The sequence below is a fragment of the Schistocerca gregaria genome, chromosome 2 (assembly GCF_023897955.1).
Source record: "Schistocerca gregaria isolate iqSchGreg1 chromosome 2, iqSchGreg1.2, whole genome shotgun sequence".
Lineage (NCBI taxonomy): Eukaryota > Metazoa > Arthropoda > Insecta > Orthoptera > Acrididae > Schistocerca > Schistocerca gregaria.
The window spans coordinates 552,370,597-552,388,039 of record NC_064921.1 but is presented as its reverse complement, the minus strand read 5'-3'; the positions used below and the strand labels follow the sequence as shown (position 1 = coordinate 552,388,039).

General features: G+C 41.4%; 1 protein-coding gene across 2 annotated transcripts in view; it reads left to right on the top strand.

Annotated features, from left to right (window-relative positions):
- Positions 1-17,443, top strand: part of LOC126332098 (uncharacterized) — a 160,835-nt gene that overhangs the window by 12,507 nt on the left and 130,885 nt on the right. Inside the window, exon 2 of one of the 2 annotated variants that reach the window (XM_049996545.1) lies at positions 8,095-8,328. The exons of the other annotated variant lie outside the window; for it this stretch is intronic. Coding sequence (XP_049852502.1) covers positions 8,095-8,328 — 234 coding nt within the window. The remainder of the gene's footprint in view (positions 1-8,094; positions 8,329-17,443) is intronic. 2 annotated transcript variants of the gene reach the window in all.

Here is a 17,443-nt window from a genome sequence, read left to right as displayed (position 1 = left end):
CATCGTAATAATAACATCATAACACCACAGTCAAATTCTCAAAATCTCCGTAACTTCCTCCACTAATTTCAAAACCTAAAAAAAAAATTCTCTGCTCATGTCAAAAGTGTCATCTGCCTCAAATGTACTTTAAAAATCGTGATCCCATACCAAATATGTCATTCAAAGCTCTCATAGTATCACAATGGTTCCGAAAAATATGAACTGTTCACAAAGTACAGACAAAATACAACTTCATAAGTGTGAAGTTATCCAATGGTGTAATTACGTAAACATCTGTCACTGATGTAGTAAAGTAAATGTTTGTCTCTCTCAGTTAAATGATCAGATAGCTGTGTAATTTATGTGTTAGAGAAATATGGTACCGATGTGTAAAGTTGTATTAACAAATACCATATTAGCTAGGGCTCCTTGTGCTTGCCAAACACATGGTACACAAAGTAAGCGTGTACCCCCCTGAGGATTAATGTAATTATATCCTCAGGTGGTACAGATTACAGCAATGGCATGAAATGTATCACGGAAAACTTTCTTTTTAATTCAACAGTATTGATAAATAAATGGTTGAAGTACCAAATTAATCACTCAAATGCGTCCCCTGTCGTGCTAAATGTGCGTTTTGCTGTAAGATAATTCTGTGGAACTGTCGTAGTTATCGTCCTCTGTAAGCGAAGTTGTGCTGAAGTCAATGTACTTACCTCATGATAAACGAAATTGAAATGCTTTGCGTATAGATATCTTAGTTATTACGCTTATTGCCGTGATGAAGTAAGTACTTTACTGTACGTATTGTTGTGCTACAGAAAAGGCTGTCTCATTGTAGCTATACCACAAACGTTACTACTAAAACATGTTTTACTTTCCAGAAAAATTCAGAAAAACTGTGCAGATATAAAACAGATAAACTGCAAAAGCAACATTGTAAATTGTCACTCATTAGTAGCGTCGTGATAAAATCGTGTGTTGTTGTTGTCTTCAGTCCTGAGACTGGTTTGATGCAGCTCTCCATGCTACTCTATCCTGTGCAAGCTGCTTCATCTCCCAGTACCTACTGCAACCTACATCCTTCTGAATCTGCTTAGTGTACTCATCTCTCGGTCTCCCTCTACGATTTTTACCCTCCACGCTGCCCTCCAATGCTAAATTTGTGATCCCTTGATGCCTCAAAACATGTCCTACCAACCGATCCCTTCTTCTAGTCAAGTTGTGCCACAAACTTCTCTTCTCCCCAATCCTATTCAATACCTCCTCATTAGTTACGTGATCTATCCACCTTATCTTCAGTATTCTTCTGTAGCACCACATTTCGAAAGCTTCTATTCTCTTCTTGTCCAAACTAGTTATCGTCCATGTTTCACTTCCATACATGGCTACACTCCAAACAAATACTTTCAGAAACGATTTCCTGATACATAAATCTATATTCGATGTTACCAAATTTCTCTTCTTCAGAAACGCTTTCCTTGCCATTGCCAGTCTACATTTTATATCCTCTCTACTTCGACCATCATCAGTTATTTTACTTCCTAAATAGCAAAACTCCTGTACTACTTTAAGTGTCTCATTTCCTAATCTAATTCCCTTAGCATCACCCGATTTAATTTGACTACATTCCATTATCCTCGTTTTGCTTTTGTTAATGTTCATCTTATATCCTCCTTTCAAGACACTGTCCATTCCGTTCAACTGCTCTTCCAAGTCCTTTGCCGTCTCTGACAGAATTACAATGTCATCGGCGAACCTCAAAGTTTTTACTTCGTCTCCATGAATTTTAATACCTACTCCGAATTTTTCTTTTGTTTCCTTTACTGCTTGCTCAATATACAGATTGAATAACATCGGGGAGAGGCTACAACCCTGTCTCACTCCTTTCCCAACCACTGCTTCCCTTTCATGCCCCTCGGCTCTTATTACTGCCATCTGGTTTCTGTACAAATTATGAATAGCCTTTCGCTCCCTGTATTTTACCCCTGCCACCTTTAGAATTTGAAAAAGAGTATTCCAGTCAACATTGTCAAAAGCTTTCTCTAAGTCTACAAATGCTAGAAACGTAGGTTTGCCTTTTCTTAATCTTTCTTCTAAGATAAGTCGTAAGGTCAGTATTGCCTCACGTGTTCCAACATTTCGACGGAATCCAAACTGATCCTCCCCGAGGTCTGCATCTACCAGTTTTTCCATTCGTCTGTAAAGAATTCGCGTTAGTATTTTGCAGCTGTGGCTTATTAAACTGATAGTTCGGTAATTTTCACATCTGTCAGCACCTGCTTTCTTTGGGATTGGAATTATTATATTCTTCTTGAAGTCTGAGGGTATTTCGCCTGTCTCATACATCTTGCACACCAGCTGGTAGAGTTTTGTCATGACTGGCTCTCCCAAGGCCGTCAGTAGTTCTAATGGAATGTTGTCTACTCCGGGGGCCTTGTTTCGACTCAGGTCTTTCAGTGCTCTGTCAAACTCTTCACGCAGTATCGTATCTTTCTCCTGATAACGACATCCTCCTGAGTAGTCCCCGCCCGGAGATCCGAATGGGGGACTATTTTACCTCCGGAATATTTTACCCAAGAGGATGCCATCATCATTTAATCATACAGTAAAGCTGCATGTCCTCGGGAAAAATTACGGCTGTAGTTTCCCTTTGCTTTCAGCCGTTCGCAGTACCAGCACAGCAAGGCCGTTTTGGTTAATGTTGCAAGGCCAGATCAGTCAATAATCCAGACTGTTGCCCCTGCAACTACTGAAAAGGCTGCTGCCCCTCTTCAGGAACCACACGTTTGTCTGGCCTCTCAACAGATACCCCTCCATTGTGGTTGCACCTATGGTACGGCCATCTGTATCGCTGAGGCACGCAAGCCTCCCCACCAACGGCAGGGTCCATGGTTCATGGGGGGTAGCTGTCACATAAACTAACCACTGTGTCATCTGGTATCTCACAGAAAGTACTTTGAATCCAGAATGTATTTTCAAGTAAACCAAAATGTTGCATTAAAATCTCATTAGCCATACTGGTAAATGTTCTAAGTATGTAAGCCTTATAGTCGTTACGTAATCGTGCAACTAACAAGCAAGAATGTACACACGCAATAACACTGTGATGTCTGTTCACTATAACAAAGCACTCGTAAATACTGTCTAAATATGTTCCGTAGGTTCTAGACTGGATAGTAAACTTCAAACATTGTTGCATGTTAACAGTTTCTCAGTGTGACAAAGCATACTAGAAATGTGAAGTGAAATGTTTTATGGCAAAGACAAAGTTAAAAAGCAGATTATCTTTCAATAAACGGTTTTACATGTGAAATGTGGTGTAAACCTTTACTCTTCCTCAGTATGCAGCAAATCAACTTGAAGTCAATCATCATGTGGTATACGGCAGTAAAGAACACTAGAATTTTGCTCAAGGTTAGCTTATGTTATTTTTCTCTGAGCCAGCCGGCGCACGCGGCTGCCTGAGGTGCGAGTCATTGTCTGTTACCTCTTTGTTGGCGCGCGTCGTTACTGGGAATAGGAGACCTAACTTCTACAAATTCACCTTGCCGTGAGGGCCCTACCCTGTTTGAAGCTCGCCAGTTCTGATGGATTTCCGGTCTGTCATTATGATTATATTGTCTGTCGTCATGTCGGTAGTTCCTGTAATTTCTTGTTTGTCGGTCATGTGGTGGAGAATTTCTCCCTGAATCGTAACTGCGCGCTGGACCGTTGCATCTGAAGTTATTCCGTCTCCCGTGATGATAATAGTTCTGGTTGCCATATTGTCTGTTTCTATGATTGTCTCTGTCATATTCATTACTACGGAAATGCGATCTTTCTCTGTAATTATTACTAACCTGCCAATGGTTGTCATATAGGTGGTGTCTGTTTTGGTCACGATTTGCGTTGTAGGAATAGACCTGTCGTGTCCAGTTATTGTTTCTGTCGTCACGGAATTGTGACGGATGTGACCTGTAGTGATTGTTTTCCTGTTTTCGTATCCGGCTACGGTCTGTGTCAATTTCTAATTCTTGTAAGAATCCCTGAAAAGCTTCAATGTCATCTCTGCAACGTCCCGCCAAAATCATATGTCGTAAATGTTCAGGCAATTTCATTAAGCAAATGTGGATGAGTTCTGTGGGGCTGTACGGGTTTGACAGGTACTGATTCTTGTGCAACATGTCTTCAAAATATTTCACAAGACTGGAAAATTCAGATTGTTCGAAATTTTTCATCATTATGATGCCATGTTTTACTCGGTCTTGTGTGGCTTGAGACCAATATGCTGAGAGGAAGGCGTGGTAAAATTCTCCTTCACTGTGGCAATCGTGAATGACCGATCGCATTCTTACAGCTGGTTCATTCTCTAAGTAGCCACACATAAATTCTAATCTGTGTTCTAATGACCAGTTGGGAGGAAAACAATGAGAGAATTGCTGAAGCCACGTTTGTGGATGAATGTCGTTGCCAGAATTCTTAAATGTTTTCAATTTACGTGTAGTAATGAACAGCTTATAGTCAAAATCATCATGTCGGCGAGTCGCATATCGGACATTGTTACGTCGTTTCGGCGGTTCCATCTCAAAATTCGGTGTACCTTGCCAATTTCTTTCATAATTTTCGAAGTGCCCTGTGATATTATTTTGTGGCTGTTCCGTATTTCTATGTCCCTCTTCCCGTATTGAAGCGCGAGTGTCCTCTGAAATACGTAATTGTTGTATTACCTGTGTCAGCTGATCTTGTACTTCCCGGATTTCTCTTTGGTGTTGCGTACTAATTTGATTCAGATTTTGTTTGAATTTCCTAATTTGTTCGCACTCTTCTGTGTCATTAAGGACTACCGGTTTTGTGTCATTCAAATTATCATCTACCTTCGTAGATAAATTATTTAGCTGATCCGAAAGTTCAACTACTTTCTCTGATAATGAACTAATGTCCTCCATGTGTCTTTCTGAACCAATTTTCAGAGTATCTACTGTGTCCTTTAAGTTTTCTTCAGTTTTTGCAAGTTGCGTAACCGAATCGGTAGATGCAACTGAGTCAATTTTAGCTTGCAAGGTCTCATGATTTTCATGAACAATTGTTTGCAGTTCTTTTATGACTGTTTCGTGATTCTGTAATGCACTTTCATGCCGCGAAAAAATAGGTTGGAAATGCTCACAAATTTGTGTTTTACGTCATTACAGACTTTTTGACATTTCGATTCGATTTTATGTAATTCAGTGGTGAAATCTTCACGTGTTTGTTCAAGCGTATTCCACTGAGTCTAACGTTTGAAGCTTTTGCTCCATTGCGTCTAACTTTTGCTCTGTTTGTCTCTGATTTTGTTCAAGCGTTGTGTCTAACTTTTGTAGCCTTTGTCCCATTTGTTGCATTAACTGTAATAACAGTGCACTGGTGTCTGAAACATGTTCCTTAGTGCTATTTGGAAATGTTTTGGAACCGGCAATATTCGCAGTTTGAAAAACAGAAAATGTGTCTCGACTTATTTGAGAAACCGGTGAGGACGCAAAACCTGAATCTACAGTATTTGCAAGAATGTGTCCTGTCATTTCGGACTCCTGAGGCGAGCGGTTGCCAACCGATCGATCGATAATGCTTCCCTGTTCACTAATTGTTTCACTGTCTAAACCATTGTTTGCAGCCCGCTCCATTTCCCTATGTACAATTACCAAATTACTACTTTGAACATTAGTTAATTCAATACATGGTGGCGCTAAGACACTGCTTTCGTCTTCACTGTCATTTCTCAGTTTACTTTGGAGCCTAGTATTACGTTTTTCACACGCCATTATAGTCACAATATTTCACACGACAACACAGAAAAGCACAATTTGAAGAACAAAAATAAGAGAACACATTAACATAGCACTGAAAATAATATCTAGTTAATTGCAAGCGCAGCTGCGAAATACTTCATGCAAAACTACATGCATGCCACAACTATTTTACTGTACAACAATGAAAGACTGCAACTACAAAGGAAATTTCCTCTATGATTACGCGCTAGCAATAAAAAAATCTACATTAATTACACGAACTACAAGGAAAAAATCAGAAGATTCCAGTGAGGTATCCTCGGCTAAGGGTCGACATATGAAACGTCCCCTTAGAAAAATTTATACAAGACTGGTCTATGTGAAACGTCCTCTTTGAACAATTATACACGAATGTGCTTAAACTGGCACACAATATTTTTTAGCAACGCAATCTGACTTTCAAAAATCGCTACGAAAGAATGGCCCTAACTAACATTAACCTATACGTTTCACAAATCACTTACCTCACAAAAATCTTCGTTACTCAAGCTACTGCAATACAGCGAGCACCACTACTGCCAGCTAAATAAAAGATTCAAACTACTGAAGGCACTAACTACTGATAGTCATAGTTAGCAAATGAAAGATTTTAATAGAGAACAAACAATGTATTTACCTTAATAGTCATAATATATATATCAGTTCGTGACACCAATTCTTACAAATTTTAAAACTCCGCCATCTCTCTCCCCACGTCCACCAATGCTGGCGGCTCACCTCCAACTGCGCAACGCTACGCGCTGTTAGCATCCAGCTGCCGCTGCCCAACACTACAATGGCAGACAACAATGCAAACAAGCCACAGACTGCGCACAGCACAGCCAGTGATTTTTCATACAGAGCGCTACGTGGCGTTACAAATAAGAAAACGTAAACAGCCTACTTACAATAATTAAATAAAACATGAAATCTGTGCACAAGTGCCTATGATAATTGAACAAGTAATGACTCGTAAAAGAAGCTAGGAAAGAAAGGTAGCTTATGCGATAGAAGCGTCTTAGTTCTATATTCAACGCTGCTATTATGGTTCAAATGGCTCTGAGCACTATGGAACTTAACTGCTTAGGTCATCAGTCCCCTAGAACTTAGAACTACTCAAACCTAACTAACCTAAGAACATCACACACATCCACGCCTGAGGCAGTATTCGAACCTACGACCGCTACGGTCACGCGGTGCCAGACTGCAGCGCCTAGAACCGCTCAACCACTGTTGATATTACATTACGTATAATTAAACACTTTCAAGTGACGAGAGTATTTCATACGGACAAAATTTAATATTTAATTACATAAGCAAAAATAACGTTACAAGATTTACATATGACTTTTTCACTAATCTTGACGTATGAGGAATGTCATGTTACGAGTAAGTGTGGATAATGTGATGATCTGGCATGTTTCCACAATGTAAAAAAAGTGAAATATAATAATTCAGTAAATAAGGTAAACATGGATATGAGGATTTAGTGATGGTAGCTAGTGTCTTCCGTGTAATTTAGCGCTCATCTCACCTCTTCCATGCCTGCAAAAAACTACGGATATCATGTCTTCGGCAGCTTGCTCGCCAGTAGGAACGTGGCTAACGAAGCTGGTGCAGCCATCTGCCCACCCGTCGGCTCTTCAGCCAAGTCAAAACGTACAACTCTAAAGTTCCAATAAGTTTAGATGGCTGAATAGCTCGCCAGCGTGTGTGTTACGTTACGCAGTGAAAGAATTAACGCAACGAATCTACCAGGGATGGAGAAGATAACAGAGTATGTTATATGTACTGTCATTCGTTTTTCCTGCTTGAAAAAAATTCTCTGGGCAAAATACCTGTAACCAAAGCTATCACTTGATTTTATTATTCATTGCCTCATTCGCTCTACATCTGTAATTCTTTTGTTTGCTAACTGGGAAAGGTTATTTCCTTTCTGTCTGTCGTATTTGCATAAAACCGTGAGGCTCTCGTGTTGCGAGACAGTACGTCTTCAGATTTTCTAAATAATGTCACAAATATTCGGTATTGTGATACTGTAACTTACGTGACTGTAGTTACATTGGTTTTCATGTACGTCATAGAGACAACCAGCCTCAGACTCACACTGCCAGCCAATAGAGCATCATTACCGTCCAGTGGAGGTATTTTAGCCAACGCCAAAGTCGTGCTATGAGTCCTTAGAGTGCATTGTATCTCAATATTTGCACATTAGCAGAGAGCGGAGTCACATTGCCAGACAGTACTAATGCCCTGCTATAAGATAGAGTGGCACTAACACCCAAAAGACAAAACCGCATTCCATAATTATGTTCATTAACTTCTTCAGCCCTGGTAGCAGTGGTGGAGGTCCACGGACAACCAGAAGAGTCGACCACCGTCGCCAACCCACAACCAACCACCGTCACTAATCCACAACCAACCACCGTCACTACGCCGAAACCAACCACAGAAAGCTCGCCCGCGGAAGACGAAGATGCCATATGTGTGGAGGCAGACAACACTCTGTACTTGTATGCTAATGTCCAGAAGCTGTATTATTGCTACGACCTGCTACCGAAAAGTAAGTCACTTAAAACAACACTATTTCCTACTTAGAATTGAAAAGGTAACAACACACAGTTTAGTATAACATTTCTTGAAGGATTCCATAGCGCATGTGAAAATATGAATAACATCAAACATTCAAGAGAAGGTGGTTACCCCTACCTGATACTCAAAACGCATGAAAATACCTTCCCGCACAATGCAAAACTCCGAAATTTTCAAAATTGCAACTCTTCGTGATTCTTCACCAAAACTATTTGGATCAGTTTGCTGCACGCAGTTAACCCACTTTTCCCTATAATTTGCGATCCCCTAAAAATTGCTGCATTTTTTAACCTTATACAGTTCTGAATCGGAATTATTAGGACTAATCTGTATAACTCGGCACAATGTTCGTCAGGGGCTATAGTTTCAACATTTTGCGAAGGGATATTTTAATAGGCGACGGTTGTTACAGCAAGTGCCGTGATTGATAGCATGTGATTTATTTTGACGGTGTTGTGTTAGCAGCTTTGTACCAAAGCCTACACACAGAAAAACAACATATCCGATAGGAAAGGCCCACTTTTCAAATTAACCCGTTTAAGTAAAGAACTAGCATTAGTGTATATAAACAATAATGTATCGTCCGGTGTATAAATTGTCAGAGGAGGAATACTATGATGTCTGTTTTAAAAAGCTCAAACGACGGGTATAATTGTCCTTGAACGAAATTTTCACTCTGTAGCGGAATGTGCGCTGATATGAAACTTCCTTGGAGATTAAAACTGCATGCGCACCGAGACTCGAACTCGGGACCTTTGCCTTTTGCGGGCAAGTGCTTTACCATCTGTCTTTGTTTTATAATAATGACTTGGTACTATCATGACACTTCAGTAGACTATTGTCAAATCATCATGTAATGACAGCTGCTAATGGGAGAAAAAAGTAGCTATGATAACAGAAAAATAATAACAATAATAATAATAATAATAATAATAATACACCCCGTGGAGCCCCGGGAAAAGAATAGGCCTCTGGTATGTTCTGCCAGTCGTAAAAGGCGACGAAAAGAACAAACCACTAATAGGGCTAACCCCCCTTTTAGTGTGATTAGTTGGTTCAGAACAGAACTAATGAAGCCTCGGACAAGCGCCGTCATGGTTGAGGAAGACGCTTGAACCCTATGCCCGTCCACAATGGTAATGACACTGCTAGCCACACGGAAAATGATTTAAATCCAAATAGAGGTGTTTTGCAGGATATGCTTCCTGCAACCACTCTAGAAGGAAAAACAAAGATAGAGGATGAGATGGTCAGATGAATTTCACCGACACCTCATGTTCTGTTATTCCCAAGCAACAAACTTAGGAACCAACACAACTGGACACAGATTACTATTATACACAACATTTATTACCAGATACCCAGAATTAAAATTTTAACAGAACAACGACTAGCTGATCAGATCCGTGTAATAACCAAAAACAGCGTCTGCGTGCCAGTGAATCAAATTTGAGTTAGGGTTTGCCACCCATGGAAACTGAAGGCACCAGTGTAGAAGCTATATCTATCCTACACTGCTCATTAGGGAAAGTGATGGCCTCAACAGAGTCTACTAGTTCTCGCAAATCACCAAAGTTGGTGGGATGGCGAGCAAACACCAAACGCGATCGATCCTTGGGTCACATGCCCCCTAAGATGTTTGAACTGCTACCAGACTCTGTAATAGGCATACCAAGCTGAGTGCATTCACTCCACGTATTGGCTCAACGTCTCCAACGATGACTGAACCTGCCAATAATACTCCCCTCAAGCTCATTATGCACACGTACCGACAATTTTATGCCTGTAATAAGAGCCCTGAACCTTCCTGACGACTCAAAGTTTCCAAAACCGAAGTACCCAACGTCCCTTTCGCTAAAGGTTGTGCAATGGGTAAGGCATCATTATGAAAATCAAACCACACATGCAGTCACAATATCTGCTGCACCTGATTCAGTCTATCAACAGACAATTCTGAAATACCAGCCAGGAGGCACATAATGGGATTGGGTGACTTAGTAAATTGATTGGAGGGCCTCGGAGTGGTTACCGTCACTGAGTTGATTACGGACTTAAATTTCCTGCCCCATACCCACAACCTCTCTTTCTATACTCAGGGATGCTGCCCTAGCCTGCACGTCGCTAGCCTGATAACTCAACTGCGTAACTTTCAGTCTTTTTGATCGTTAAGCGCAACGCAGTCAATCAAGCGATTCCATAAATACGCCAGATGCGCTTGTATCCTACCGACCTGCCTAGTTGTGTGTTGAGTATCCTCCAGAAAGGAGATATTTCGCTGTACGCCATCTAACACAGGTGAAATGTTATGAAGAGAGACACATACCAGTCCGATGATATCCGCTGAAAGACTAAGCAGGCTGTTCAACGCCAAACGCAATCTGGTCGCTAATACCTTTGGTTGGAATTTGACGGACTTATTCATACAGCAAGAACTATTTTTCCAGGTGGGAAATTCCCAAAAACTCTCTGGAATACATGATATGTAGCGGTCCCCTGAAAACAATGAAAGAATATCAGTACAACACCTTGGAAGGAAGAAAATATTAACACAGTAATCCGAAGGAACAATAAATGACATCAAAGGGTATACAAATCTAAACCTCCCTGCCATGGAGAACGCAACATCACAACATATGTTGGGCTAATTCTCAGAGCAAACACATGGTAGATGGTCCCACATATTTCGTCATTCGGAGTTTCATGTAATACACTTTATTGCTTAACAACAATTATTATGATTAAAAATTACAAACCCTGTAAAATAAAGAATAAAAACGCTTACAATAATTTAAAGAACATGTACAGGAGCAGTTCACTAATAAAACACTTTAACAATTTACATCATTAAAAATAGGGCTTAAAACTAGGAATAAATATAAAAATACAAGTAAGACGACACACAAACTAGGTGTGACTGCAAGCTGGTTCAACAATCTGAGTTTTACCACAAAAAATAATTACAAATTACGGCCACTAAAGATACTAACAATTGCGAAGCATAGATAAAACTTTAATCAAACAGACAATGTCTACCCAAAATACAGAAAGGATAACAAGTCACACCACTGTTTGTTGATGTTGCAAACCCCATTAACAACTTATAAACCTTAATAACAATCACAAGCTGCGACATCGTCGCGAAAACACACAGTGACCAGTATATGTAATAACTTTCCTTTGATTTACGTCCATGGTCACAATCTTTTTGTTAAGATCTTGTTAACCTAAGGACAACACACACACCCATGCCCGAGGCAGAATTCGAACCAGCGACCGTAGCGGTCGCACAGTTCCAGACTGTAGCGCATAGAACTGCTCGGACATTCCGGCCGGCTAATAAGAATCCCTTAATCAATAAAATACACAAACGGCAGTGTCGATGATGTAGCCAATACTAACTTATTTAGGACGTGACTACACATACAAGTTACAAAATTAAGACTTCTTAAATTTATTTGAAAATTAAAAATGTGAAATAGCAGTGCCTGAAAATTAAATAACTAGGTCATACCCACCTACGAAAGATGTCTTTCCTTCAACAAAGACTATGCTGCAGCTTCAATTTTATCAATTCAGTTTACAACAGAGAATGTTCACACACTTACACGGAATATGGCCTGGAAAAACAAATTAATATCGGCTACAATTATCGACGTCCACCCACACAATCACCTAGAGGAGCGTCAATACCACAGTTCTAATTCAACATTAACACGGACGTGGCCCTACGATAACAAGTACCGATAAAAATCATCACTTAACTCCACTCATGTGTGAAGGAGCCGTAACGTCCAGGATTCCAAACAGCGGTGTTATTGCCTCCAATGCGCACGGGTGATCTCCACGTGCAGTAAAATCTAAGCTTGCAACGTTGGCCCAAAACTTCCTGACCAGGTTGTATGATGCGTCCGCTGGTCTTCGCGCAACACGCTGCTATTAATCCTAAATTAAGGTGGAAAAGCTTGCGCCGACCACTGTGGCCGATCGGTTCTAGGCGCTTCAGTCTGGAACTGCCCGAGCGCAACGGTCGCAGGTTCGAATCCTGCCTCGGGCATGGATGTGTATGATGTCCTTAGGTTAGTTAGGTTTAAGTAGTTATAAGTTCTAGAGGACTGATGACCTCAGATATTAAGTCCCATAGTGCTCAGAGCCATTTGAAACACTTTTGAAAAATCAGTAAGTGCTCAGAGCTCTTGAGGTATGCAATTCAGAGAACATGTCTTCTTGACATTTTGGCCTCTCGGGGTCCATACCAGGCAGCAGGAGTCTCCCAAAACCAACAACTTGCCAGCCACTTGCCCTTCAGTTAACCGTCACCCCACAGCCCGCCAAAAACCAACAACGCACTCCTCGACAAAAGACCCTAGCCTAGTAACTATTGGCGCCAGCGGAATGCCGCGCCCACCAAAATTAAAGACACCCGGCTCTTGGCTGTTTGTATCTAGATGGAGCCTAAGCATTTCCGTTTTGAGACATCTTAGCTTCCCTACCACGTTTAAACTTCTTACGTGACCCCCCCCCCCCCACTCCTCACCCCCCCCCCCCCCCCCCCCCGCTAGTAAAAATTGTTCAAAAGGCTCTGAGCACTATGGGACTCAACTGCTGTGGTCTACAGTCCCCTAGAACTTAGAACTACTTAAACCTAACTACCCTAAGGACATCAGACACATCCATGCCCGAAGCAGGATTCGAACCTGCGACCGTAGCAGTCGCACGGTTCCGAACTGAGTGCCTAGAATCATGAGACCACCGCGGCTGGCCTCCGGCTAGTAGAAAGTCGTTCTTTCGTTAGTTATTTGTTATTCTGTCATGGTCACCTCCCGCTCTGCAGTCCCCTCCCTGAGAACCGAAAGAAGGACTACTCTGGAATCCGGTACCACTTTTTCAGTTGCAGCCCACATATTCTCAGCATACACGTTATTTGTCATTAGCGCAGTGGTTCCCATTGCTTTCTGTATACTCATACAATTTTTCATTGTTGATTCTTCCACCTATTAGGCACAGTTCCCCATCCCAAGGGCAAAAGAATGTCCTAAATCTCTGTTTGCTCTTTCTTGCATCTTTGACAAGGCCTCTGGCAGAAGGAGGGTGAACTCTCAGGTTGAAACTGTTAAGCCGTCATGGCTCATGACTTTTTTTGTCAAAATTTAATTAGTGATGATCTTACAACTCAGGATGGGTGATGTTTTCATTACTAAGCAAAGATGCTAACCCTACACCATAGGTGCGTTCCTATATTTTCTTCCGTGGACATTTTGCTGTAGATGCGGACGTCAGAAAACTAAAGTATCTTCCTTTTGCTACAAACTTCACTTATAGTATGTGATTTCACAGCCTGTGGCTGAAGCTTCAGAAAAAATAACTTCTGCTCAGGAAGGACAATACGAGAAGGGGAAGGCTCCTCGTATTCTTCATTCATCAGTATGAATGGACATTTGTATTCCTTTTGTTGTTCGACATAAAATTTAGGTTCTTCATCTCTGCTGCTTCGAGGGGCTAAGGCCAAATGCTATTTAACACCACTATACCGCAAGTCAACGTGTATATGGTTCAAATGGCTCTGAACACTAAGGGACTTAACAACTGAGGTCATCAGGCCCCTAGAACGTAGAACTACTTAAACCTAAATAACCTAAGGACATCACACACATCCATGCCCGAGGCGGGATTCGAACTTGCGACCGTAGCAGTCACGCGGTTCCAGACTAAAGTCCCATATTGCTCAGAGCCATTTGAACCATTTTCTTTAATGTTTTAATTACGGATTGTTTCTACCTCGGAAGCTACGCGGTGAAGCCAAGATCTCCGTTTTCTGTGACATACAATGTGCCTCCTTCCAGCCCAATGGTTGCCGCTGAAGTATGTTCAGAAGTTAAGGCAATCGCCCTATGTGGCCAGTTCACCAGCTTCAGGGGACCAAAATTCCCCTAAGTTTTCGTCATTCCCCTGTTATGTGGCTAGCATTCCCCTAGACGGTCACCATTCTCCCTTTTGGTGTGCACCACTCCCCCACAATGGACGACACTAGCTTTGTTAATATATATGATATAAAGAATTTGGTGGTCGCACCAGCTTCTCTTTGACATATTGCAGCAATGTTACTGAGGAGAAAAATAATCTACAGCTTGTTATTATTTTTAGCGATATGGAATGTGGGGAAACGATATATGATCAAAACAATATGAGAACTATTTACTGATCGAATCAGGAAGTTATTTTTATAAGCAAGTCGCGAGAAGATGGCGCTTTCCTTGTACGCGGGATAAATCTTCAGTAGGATGTAACTTGAAACACCAAAACAGTTTAGCTCATTTGGTTATCGATTTCACTTGTCTCTGTCATAACGCATTTACAACTACACACACTGAACACTGTTTTCACGACGGACTGACACTTGCAACGTATCGAGGACAATAAACAGGTACCATTCGCAACCAAATACAATAATGAAATTTTCAGGCTTCAAAAATAAATAAAAAAAAAGATATGTGATTGTCGAAAGAACTCCAGACAAAGATTTTACAGTCGTAATTGAGTTTCAAAATGCGCGGGACTTTAGAAATATCCATCCGAGTCAAGTGGAATGGCAGCAGTTACGTGACAATGGGGAATTCAATGAAAGCAAGTTCACCATGAAATATAATCCACACGTTCTGTGTAGGACAGGTCGGTAATCCGAACTGTGGATGGTAGTCCAGGTGTTGTTACCGTCCCAGCGGCTTCCTTGGCGAGCGACTAACCGGTCACAGCTTCATAGCCGCTGATCCAGAGGTGTGATTTCACTCAAGTGAAATTAACAGAATGGACTTCTTCCCGCATCGGCGCCAACAAGCATCGTTAAGCATCGTTAGATTATATAAAGAGACACTGGGTAGGAAATATAGAGAAGCTGTCACCCGGAAAAAGAGTCGAAGTTCTTTTTTATGACATTCGCCACTACTGGAAGTTTGAATACCCCAGATCTCTACAAACATGATATGCAGTACTCGCCTCAAAGCCAGTCCTTTGCGAGTCGTCGTGTGGATATATATTGACCTCAAATACTGATTTAAAATTGCGAGAAAGTCTTATTGTTATTGATAGCCTGATTGTCAAAAGTAATTCTAGTTATTTCGCTCATTTTCAACACTTTCATTGGAAAGAAACCTTAAACACTTTTATGAATGTGCTCTAATTATCAGTCAAGAAATCTCTTGAAGATCTAAATACTTTTGGAATGGAGGAAGGGGGGGGGGGACGCTATGTTTATCCAGAAGCATTCCGCTAAACTTTGTATGGTGCAGTTTGAGTATATCAATCTCAGAATTCAGATTCATGTTGAATCCATATAAGAAGAAATTAGGTGCATGGATACTGCCGGCATATGCATGCCCGAAGGAACATTGCGTCGTAATTCGGTATAAAACACATACTGCATTATCGTACTTAACCGCCGCCACCGGACAAGCAATTTTCAATTCCAATACGAGAGCGAGTCAAATGAAAACCATAAATTTGTAATAACAAATAAAATTTCGCGCCGTTGTCCTGTAAGTTGGTAAGCGTGCTACAAACAGCGTGCAGAATGGCCTGTATGTGGCAGCATAGTGCACAGATGCACACATACCGTCGTAGTATTAGTATAAAGATGGCCGCCCCACTTACGACTTGCACCAGGGAAGAAAAACGTTCTGTTATTAGGATTTTGCGTAGTGAAGGTGTGAAACCTATTGAAATTCATCGACGAAGAAGGTTCAGTACAGTGATGCGTGTTTGTCACAGCAGCAAGTCTACGAATGGAGTTAGAAGTTCGCAAATGGTGTGACTTCAGTGGAAGATGCTCCTCGTCCAGGTCCGGCACAACGAGTTGTGACTCCACAGAATATTGCATCAGTTGAAGCCATAGTGAAGGAAAACCGACGAGTGACACTTAATGACATCGCAGCATGTTTACAGATTGGTAATGAGTCAGCACACCACATTGTGAATGATGTGCTCCAGTATCACAAAGTGTCTGCAAGATGGGTGCCACGTCAGCTGACTCCGGAAATGTGAGAACGATGTGTTGATGCTTGTGAAGAACTTCTACGGCACTTGGAACGAGAAGGTGATGGCTTACTTGCAAGGATCGTTCTGATGAAGAGGTACGTCACGCGGTGCATGAGTGGTTGCGTGGACTACCAAAAGAATTTTTTTCTAAAGAAATTTATGCAATTTGTAAGCTCTGGATGACTTGCATTGAGCGTGGCGGAGATTATGTTGAAAAGTGATACAGCTTTGTACCACTTCTACACAAGAAATAGTATTTAAAAAAATATTTAAAGTTTTCATTTGACTCACCCTCGTACATAGTGGATGGAAACGTCGCAGACATATGGTTGACGACATATGGAAGTTTGTGTCCGCCCGCTAGTTGTGCTCGGACAGCTAAATGGTAAGACGACCGCTCGCGATCAGCGGGAAATCCTGGTTCGAGTCCCAGGCAAAGACAAACTTTCAATGTCGACATTCCATTATACAGCTGACTGTTCACAGTCGCAACTGTGAGTACATTTAAAGTATTTCATAACGGTGGTAGTCGCCTCAGTGCCAGTTCCTTCGGAAATGCGTGCAATTCCGATGGAACATTGCATCGTAAATCGGAATGATACAGCTTCTGCAGTGCTGCTGTCATCTGCCGAGAATATACACAATGGATGTACGAATGCAGGTTGCAGAAAAATGGTTAACGACATATGGAAGGTGGGGTCCGGCCGTCATTAGGTCTCGGATAGCCAAATGGTAAGGCTACCGCTCACGATAAGCTCGAAAGTTCTGGCACAATATTTTAGTTTTCTCATTCTGTTATACAGCTGGCGGTTGTCCATATTCGCAACTAAAAATATATTTCTTGTAAGTGTGAATTGGTGGGGGTGTAGCACATAGCTCTCAAAAAAGCTCTCAGCTCGTTTCTGAATACATTGACAGCCATCTTGCACTTTTAACCACATATTTTGTCTGCGATTTGCCGGAATTTCACTACCAACCTCGAAAGAATACGGTACGGGCCTAGTATTATTTCGGCTCGAAGATTCTCTCTGTGGCTCGAAAACAATTACCTTTGCCTG